Here is a 9,869-nt window from a genome sequence, read left to right on the forward strand (position 1 = left end):
TTAATATCATAGAATAGCCAAATCACTGTCAAATAACATACAGTAAAACTCCGTTATAACGAAGTCACTGGCACCTATGAAATTTCTTGGCTATATCCATAATTTGTTATATCTGTATAGGAAATTCGTTAAATCTATATAGCTGGGGATCTAAGATAACTTCGCTATATCCATGAATTCGCAATATCTGTCTTCGTACTAGCCAAGTTTTACTGTACTGTTAAAATTTGGTAACTCTACCTCTGATATTACATATATCTACGTTAAAGTGTTTTGGAAGTGCAAAACACCTATTCTTTATATATTATACCCTGGATACCTCAAATCTTTGGATTTCTCTAATATTTTCTTGGTCACAAAATGAGTTCAATTTAATGAGGATTGACTTTTTTGAAAAAAAAAATTTTTGCAAATACATGTTCACTTTGTTCACGCAGTGCATTTAAAATACATGATTTCCCATTATTGTCAAATATGCATGTTCATTAAAGTTTGTTAAATGTGATTAAAATAAAGTTGTTTTCCTGTTCATCTATTGTGAAAGTCTGTCGTTCAAAAATATTCCTCTTGATAAAATTTTAAACAAAACTTATTGACATTTTCAATAAGACAATATTAAAAAACAGTTTTATCAAATTATTTAAGATAATAATATATTTAATGTGAATGTCTTTCATTGGACAATTTTCAGCCATAGAATATTATGACTTTTACAATACGGAAATATCAGATGAGAGTTTTGTCTGATTTTAGATGTTTTTGATTTGACATTTATTTATAATCATTGGATAATTAATCTGTTTTTATCTATAGGGAGGGATCTATGTGCTACAGATCATGGACTGGTACTGCGCCGTGTTCTCTATGATGTTACTGTCACTGACAGAATGTGTGGTTATAGCCTGGATCTACGGTAAGTCTTATAAAAGTAACATTAGCCTGGATCAATGGTAATTAAGTCTTATAAAAGTAACATTAGCCTGGATCTATGGTAAGTCTTGTAAAGTAGCATTAGCCTGGATCTATGGTAAGTCTTATAAAAGTATCATTATCCTGGATCAATGGTAAATAAGTCTTGTAAAGTAACATTAGCGTGGATCTATGGTAAGTCTTGTAAAGTAACATTAGCGTGGATCTATGTTAAGTCTTGTAAAGTAACATATGCCTGGATCTATGGTAAATCTTGTAAAGTAACATTAGCGTGGATCAATTGTAAGTCTTATAAAGTAACATTAGCCTGGATCTATGGTAAGTCTTGTAAAGTAACATAAGCCTGGATCTATGGTAACTCTTGTAAAGTAACATTAGCCTGGATCTATGGTAACTCTTGTAAAGTAACATTAGCGTGGATCTATGGTAAGTCTTGTAAAGTAGCATTAGCCTGGATCTATGGTTAGTCTTGTAAAGGTAACATTAGCCTGGATCTATGGTAACTCTTGTAAAGTAACATTAGCGTGGATCTATGGTAAGTCTTGTAAAGTAACATTAGCCTGGATCTATGGTAAGTCTTGTAAAGTAACATTAGCCTGGATCTATGGTAACTCTTGTAAAGTAACATTAGCGTGGATCTATGGTAAGTCTTGTAAAGTAACATTAGCCTGGATCAATGGCAAGTCTTGTAAAAGTAACATTAGCCTGGATCTATGGTAAGTCTTGTAAAGTAACATTAGCCTGGATCTATGGTAAGTCTTGTAAAGTAACATAAGCCTTGATCTATCATCTATGGCAAGTCTTTTAAAAGTAACATTAGCCTGGATCAATGGTAAGTCTTGAAAAGTAACATTAGCCTGGATTTATGGTAAGTCTTGTAAAGTAACATTAGCCTGGATCTATGGTTAGTCATAAAAGTAACATACACAATTTACTTTGAGGCCTAGCTATGTTGATCAAACTTGAATGGATAATACACCCAAGGATGCACACAAAGGGACTTGCTTCAGATGCTGGATCTGACATACATTTTCTATATTAGTGAACGGGTTAAAGATTTTTGTAGCAGGTTCATTCTGAAGTAACTATAAGCCCTATTTTTACCAAATTTGCATAGAAATTTTACATAGTAATTATAGTGTTGGCAAATCGTACGATTTTTAGTAATCGGTTACTCGCTTAATCTTCCAATCGAGTACCCGGTTACTCGGATGATTTTTTGCTATAGTTTCCGTATTTAAGGAATGAAGCTTATTTGTTATCCGATATAACATAACTTGGGGCAGTTTACGCTTTATAAACCGCGAAGCGGTTTATAAGAAAGCGTAAACTTCCCCAAGTTTTGTTATATCGGATAACGTAAGTTGAAATAAGCTTCATTCCTTATAATGTAATTTCAGGGTAGACAATAAGACAATATATCCTCCGGAAAAAGGCTTACAATTAAGCGTTATTTTAAAATTAACGTCAAGCGGAGTAATACGTTTTTGACGTAACTCATTGTGACGTAGGCAAGTTATGTTATACAAAATGGATAAAACCGTTTAACCAATCAAATAACGTGTTACAACTAAAATTAAATTATTTATTAATAACCTCATCCTTTTACTTATTGGTAGAAATAAACCACAAATGCAATGTATATGAACTTTATTTACAAATACAAACTTAAAAGCACACACACCATTGTCGAATTTCGATTATAAATATGTCACTTGAAATGATCAGTTTGTTTTCGTTAAATAAACAAAAATAATCAACACATGAAGAAGATATGTGTCGCGATCGAGGAGAATTAATATACCCTGTAATTGTTGGGTTTTTTTGTGTTTCCTGCAAGTTGCTGGTTTCCGAATTATGTTTCAATCTAAGGCGATTTAAATAGCATATAAGACATTTCCAGAGTTTGCGATCTCGAGCTCGTACTCGTACTTGGATATAAGGATATTTAGGGGATGCGTGTCATAAGACAATTTTTTCATGTTGTCTGAAAAGATTGCCGTATTAAAACTAAAAGGTAAATATTCTTTACACCTCTCTAATTAAATGGGACTAAGACATTAATAATGTTTAAAATGTTTACAATATATATTACAATTGACAAATGTATCGTCTCAGCCATTTAAACCTTTCATACGACCCCTTTTTGTTATCAGTAGGCAGAGTACGAGTCCGAGTTCGAATTCACTATACTGGAAATATCTATTTCTATAATTCTAGAACTACCTGTATACGACAACTTCGATTCACATACTAGTAATTTGCATTTGACAGATTTCGATTCAGTCGTTCTTTTAAAATATATCCTCGCTTTAGATGTTTGCAGCGGTATCTTGTGAAAGTATTCTGATTATCACAGGTCTAAACTAGGTAATTATAAATCAGGTCTTCGAAACATGTAGCCCCATGATAATCAAAGCCATCAATTATATACACTGTGAAAACTAAAAAAAAAACCAATCGATCCCAATTGTGAACCAAGCATAACGGTAATTAAATTAGGGAAATGTGTCAATATACATTTACATGTGACATAAAAATTATTTTATACGTATTTACATGTACTATGAAAAAAGTATTTTTATCCGAGTAACCAAATAGCAGTTTTACTAACTGATACTCGCATCGTTCGACGGTTAACCGGTTAACCGGGTACTCGTTGCCAACACTAATAGTAATATTTGGAAGGATCTGTGGATGAAGACATTACCTTAAGTCAGGTGAGCATTGAAGCCCATTGGCCTCTTGTTTTGAAGATTGATTTCGAAATTTCTCTGAATGTTGGTATGATCTTTTTATGTAGGTGTTGACAGATTCTACAAGGACATAGAACTGATGATTGGATACCAGCCTGGTATCTGGTGGAAGATCTGCTGGTTATTTATCACACCTGTTACCATTGCTGTAAGTTGGTATCAGCTTGCAGGCAATGCTTGCTTAAAAGTTATTTTTAATAATTGTTTTTATACTCTGTAAAATACTATTAATCACCATTAAAAAAAAAATCATTGTGAATGCTGATTATGACCCCCCAAAAATGAAATTGTAATTAAATTTTTGCATCTGAGTAAGTAACTACCCCAATAGTACATGTATTCCTTACATAAAGTATGTTCTTTAATTGTTAACTAAAACACTAATGTATCATCTTTTGTACATGTAGGGTATATGGTTGTTCAGTATGACCCAGTTAAGTCCGTCTAAAACACTTGTATCCTCTTTTGTAGGGTGTATGGTTGTTCAGTGTGACCCAGTTAAGTCCGGTGACCTACGGAGATTATGAATACCCAGACGGAGCCATCGTCTTTGGTTGGATGCTGGGACTTGTGTCTTTGGTACCTGTCCCTGTATGTGCACTAATCGCCATTTCAAAAGAAAAAGGTGACATATTTCAAGTAAGTATTTTTTGAAGTTTTTTAATTTTTTTTTTTCAATTTCAACTAAATTTTTGAAATGATAGTTGCTTGTAATGTTGTTTGAAACTTGAAAACAGATTTACTGTTACAGTAGTATCTTAATCTTAGAATCATAGAACTTCGTCAATTGATGCATCTTATGGGTTTTGTGATACACCTCAAAATTAGGTCATAATTGCCTCATTATGAAAATCTCTAGCTTTGTGGTGTATATTACATGGCTTAAGTTATTCATGATATGGCCCATTATTCCTATGGTCTGTCATGTGTCCTTGTTTTGTGTGTACTTCATATTACACATAATGAATTTAAACAATTCATTATTAAATTAAATAATTAAAACAATGATTTCTAAATTCACAGAGAATCAAGAAGTTGGTCCATCACACAGATGATTGGGGTCCAGCCGTGGAGAAACACCGAGTCCGATATCTACAGTCGTTACAGAGTTCCCAGAATTCCCTGGACTCTGTTGTGTGTACGCCTCTCGTAGAAGCCAAATACAACGCAATAAAGCCTCCACAGTCATGAGAGGGAGTAAAATCTTAGATTTTTGAAGAATGTCAGTACAAGGAAGGATGTCTTGTATAACATTTTTTTAAGGGAAATCAAATTAAGCAGTTTTATCATAAAAGTTTAAAACTTTATTTTTAGAGTAATAACTTTTTAGCAATTGGAAAACATAAATATATGATTGAATCATTAACATCTTTTTTCTAGTGTTACCAAGTTTGTAGCTAATTACGCAAAAATTTGATGATTGCTTAAAATTCCCAATGTATAATGTATATAACATCTTCTGAATCAGGATTTTTTTATTAATAACATTGTTAAGAAAAGCATGATTTTAGGAAGTGGATTTTATAGACGTTGTATGTCGTATGGGGGTTTAAATTTGTTTTTCCCTTTTTATGCCCCGCCATGAATATGGCCGGGGCATATAGTGTTTGTCATGTCCATCTTCCGTCCTTCTGCCCTTCCGTCACACTTTGCGTTTAGCTCTGTTCAAAGCTAAGTTTCAATGAAACTATCCAAGATATTTTCATCAAACTTTGTATGCTGATAGATATTGATGAAAACTTTGCAACTGCATCAATTTTTTTTTACCTTGACCTTTCCTTTGACCTTGACCTCACTTTTTAGGTCACCTGGGTAAACTCAGGTGACCTATTGCTATCTGTTTTTGTCCGTCGTCGTTCGTCGTGTGTCGTTCGTCGTTCGTCGTGCGTTAACATTTGAACATTTTTAGCTTCTTCTCTGAAATCACTGAACCAATTTCAACCAAATTTGGCATATAGCATCTATGGGTGAAGGGGAACAAAAATTGTGAATTTCATGATCCCTGCCCCCCTGGGGCCTGGGGGGTGGGGCAAAAACCACTAAAATTAGTGCAATCTTTAAAAATCTTCTTCTTTACTCCTGGACATCAAGCAGTTAAACTGTTGGTATGATTGTAATCAACATTGAGTCCTCTACCAAAATTGTGAAATTCACGGCCCCAGGGTCAGGGGTTCTAGTGCTAGGGTGGGGCTAAACAGGTTATATAGTGAAAATGCATTATTTCTTTGAAATTCTTCTTTCCTGTTTGTGGGCATTAAATAAACTAATCAAGTGCATAGGTAAGTTGAAAATGATCACCTTTTCCAAAATTGTGAATTTCATGACCCCAGGGTCAGGGGTTCCAGTGCTAGGGCGGGGCTATGTAGATTATATAGTGAAAATGCATAGATTCTTTGAAATTTTTCTTCTCTATTCATGGGCATTAAAGAAACTAACTAAGTACATAGTTATGTTGAATAAAGCTGCCTCTTCCAAAATTGTGAATTTCATGGCCCCAGGGTCAGGTGTTCTAGTGCTAGGGCGGGGCTATATAGATTATATAGTAAAAAATTAATTATTTCTTTGAAAATCTTCTTCTTTGCTCCTGCATATTAAATAAACTAACCAAGTACATAATTATGTTGAATAAGGATAGCTCTTCCAAAATTGTGAATTTCATGGCCCCTGGGTTGGGGGTTCTGGTGTTAGGGCGTGGCTTTATTGAATATATAGTGACAATGCATAAATTCTTTACAACTCTTCTTTTCTGCACCTGAGTATTTAACCAATGAACTATGTATATAGTTATGAGGAGGAAGGATGCCTCTTTGAGATTTTTGAATTTCAGGGTCCCTGGGTTAGAGATTCTTGTGTTGGGGGGGGGGGGGGGGGGGCTCTGATGTTTATATAGTGAAAATGCTTGAATTCTTTGAAAATCTTTTCCTTTGTTTTTGGGTATAATGCCAATGATCTTGGTATATATTTTTTGAAAAAAACCTCCTTCTTCCAAAAATTGGTTAATTTCCTGTCCCCTGGGACAGAGGTACTTTGGGGGGGGGGGTAATATAGTCTGAAATAATTTAATGCTTTGAAGTCTGCACTTTGGTATTAATCAACAGCATGATGAATAAAATTCTTAAAAATTTCCAAAATTTTGAAAGATGTGGCCCCAGGGTATGTGGTTCCTGTGGCATGGGGAGCTCAACTGTGGACCCCCCCACCCCCCAACAGAAGAAGCCCTGACCAAGGGGCCCTGAAATTCACTAAAATTGAAAATGCATTTTCTCTTTCTTACTCTGCACTACCTCTGGGTTTTAAGTAACCAAAATAAGCATGCAGAGTGTATAATTATGATAAGCAATGGTGCCTTTTTCAAAATTGTGAATTTCATGGCCTTTAGTTTTAAACATGAATCAAATTCAATTGTTGGAAAGCTGTCGCATGATACTCAGGTGACCTATAAGGCCCGTGGGCCTCTTGTCTTAATTTAGTGTTTAGCTCAGTTTTAAACATACCATTCAAGATGGTGTTATCAAACTTCACATGTTGATACATACTGATGAGACCTATTCAACTGCATCAACATTTTTGACCTTGACCTTTCCTTTGACCTTGACCTCACTTATCGGTAATTAGTGTTTCGCTTAGTTTTAAAGATACCATTCAAGATATTTTTACCAAACTTAATATGCTGTTACATATTGATGAGAGCAATTCAACTTCATCAACATTTTTGACCTTGACCTTTCCTTTGACCTTTTGACCTCACTTTTCTTAAATCAGTGTTAAACTTCATATGCTGATACATAATGATGTATGCAATTCAACTGCATCAATAATTTTGACCTTGACCTTTTATTTGACCTTGACCTCACTTTTATCAAACTGTGTTTAAGTCAGTTAATTAAAGACAATATTTTTAAATATTTTTATCAAACTTCATATGTTGATACATATTGATGAGAGATATGCAACTGCATCAACATTTTTGACCTGGACCTTTGCTTTGACCTTTGACCTTACTTTTTCCTAAATCAGTTTCAAACTTCATATGCTGATACATTCTGATGTAAGCAATTCAACTGCATCAACAATTTTGACCTTGACCTTTTATTTGACCTTGACCTCACTCTTATCAAATTGTGTTTAAGTCAGTTTTAATTAAAGACATCATTTCAAGATATTTTTATGAATCTTAATATGTTGATACATATTGATGAGAGATATGCAACTGCATCAACATTTTTGACCTTGACCTTTGCTTTGACTTTGACCTTATTTTTCCTAAATCAGTGTCAAACTTCATATGCTGATACATACTGATGTAAGCAATTCAACTGCATCAACAATTTTGACCTTGACCTTTTATTTGACCTTGACCTCACTTTTATCAAATTGTGTTTAAGTCAGTTTTAATTAAAGACATCATTTCCAGGTATTTTTATGAAACTTAATATGTTGATACATATTGATAAGAGATATGCAACTGCATCAACATTTTGACCTTGACCTTTCCTTTGATCTTGACCTCACTTTTCCTAAATCAGTGTCAGATGTCATAAGCTGATAGATATTACGGTACTAGTAAACATTTCAAGTGTATCATCATTTTTTACCTTGACCTTTCATTTGACCTTGACCTCACTTTTATCCATTTGTGTTTAAGTCAGTTTTGAAGAAACCATTTAAAATATTTTTCCAACTTCATATGGTGAAGCATACTGATGAGAGCTTTTCAACTGCATCAACATTTTTGAACCATGGCATTTCCTTTGACCTTGACCTCGCTTTAATGAAATTAGTGTCAAACTTCATATGCTGATACATACTTATGTAAGCAATTCAACTACATCACTATTCAAGATATTCTGATCAAATTTTCATTTTGCTTTACTAATATACCCTCGGTGGGGCATTCATGTCCTATGGACATATTTCTAGTTTGTTGTTTCTTTTTGGCACAAGATCTAGAATTTATGAATTTGTAAAAGTATTAAAATGTGTCATATAATTTACCCAGTGTATTTGAACATATCAATTATTCACTGCTCTTTGATTTTTTAAAGACTAAGTTTAGAAAATTGACACTCTTGAATTGTTCCTTCCCCCTTTACTCAGTATATACTGTATATGGAGAATGCAGGACTGATTTTGGAACATAGTGTCTGACAATGTAAACATGCATAAATCAAACAAGAATCTCAAAATCCTTCATGCCAAAAAAGTTCAGGGACCAATACATTATGTACAAGTTTAAGCACCTGAAAACTACAAAATAGTATAAATTTATTGAGGATTAGTGCACCAAAAAACTATAATCAAATTCTTACATACCAGTAATAAAATATTGCTTCTAAATGACACATACAGTTATAAGCCTCCTCAATCAAGACACCTGTGTGGATAAATTATCTTGATAACCAACACACCGTGAGATATAAGTAAATAAAAACATCAATTCTATTCCCCTAAAAAATTCTTAGGTGTAGTCTAAGAATACTAATGTCAGGAGGAAAGAGGCTCAACTATATGTGCACTGAAAACACACTGATAGCTTGTTGTGCTTCAGAAATTCAATCTCATTAATACAATTTATTAAATCAAAATAAGTTTTAAAATTTCAGTGAATGAAATTCACTGGGTTTTTTTTTTTTTTTTTTTACACATTTTGAATTCATCGTAATTACATTGAACGCAAGTTAACATTTTTACTTCATTAATATTGGCTTCTGCCATTTGATAATTTAGATCAGTATTAAGTTTATATTGTAGCAACTACATGTACATGTATTTGTGATGAAATATATAAAATAGTGATCAGCATTATCGGATAGTCATGAGAGCTTCCAAATAGTTGGAAAAAAAATTATCAGATGAAGATTTATTACCTTGTACACATGTATTTAACATGGTGCTCACTTGTACCTGCAATGTTTCTTCTATACGGAATTGATCGAGATGCAGTTTTTGTTTGAAACAGATTTTGATCAATGATAATTGCATCATCACAATCATGCAAATATTTTCATCTTGAGACGCAGTTTTTGTTTGAAACAAACTTTGATCAATGATAATTACATCATCACATGCAAAAATTTTCATCATTTCATTCTAACCACATAAAGGAAAAACACAAATTCAAATATTTTATTCATAGATGTTTGTCCATAGTATTCCATTTCTGTACTTGAATAAAAATTTTGA

General features: G+C 33.3%; 1 protein-coding gene across 1 annotated transcript; it reads left to right on the top strand.

The window, feature by feature from the left end:
• Positions 1–813: 813 nt before the first annotated feature.
• LOC134257575 (sodium- and chloride-dependent glycine transporter 1-like) lies at positions 814–4,944 on the top strand (the record flags this gene model as incomplete). The annotated part of the gene is made up of 4 exons (XM_062740175.1): positions 814–913; positions 3,734–3,834; positions 4,158–4,325; positions 4,710–4,944. Coding segments are annotated over 4 exons (537 nt in total), but the record flags the coding sequence as incomplete, so codon positions are not given.
• Between the last annotated feature and the right edge of the window lie 4,925 nt (positions 4,945–9,869).

This window comes from Saccostrea cucullata, unplaced genomic scaffold (assembly GCF_032062105.1).
Source record: "Saccostrea cucullata isolate Sc308-1 unplaced genomic scaffold, CSIRO_AGI_Scuc_v1 ctg16644, whole genome shotgun sequence".
Classification (NCBI taxonomy): Eukaryota; Metazoa; Mollusca; class Bivalvia; order Ostreida; family Ostreidae; genus Saccostrea; species Saccostrea cuccullata.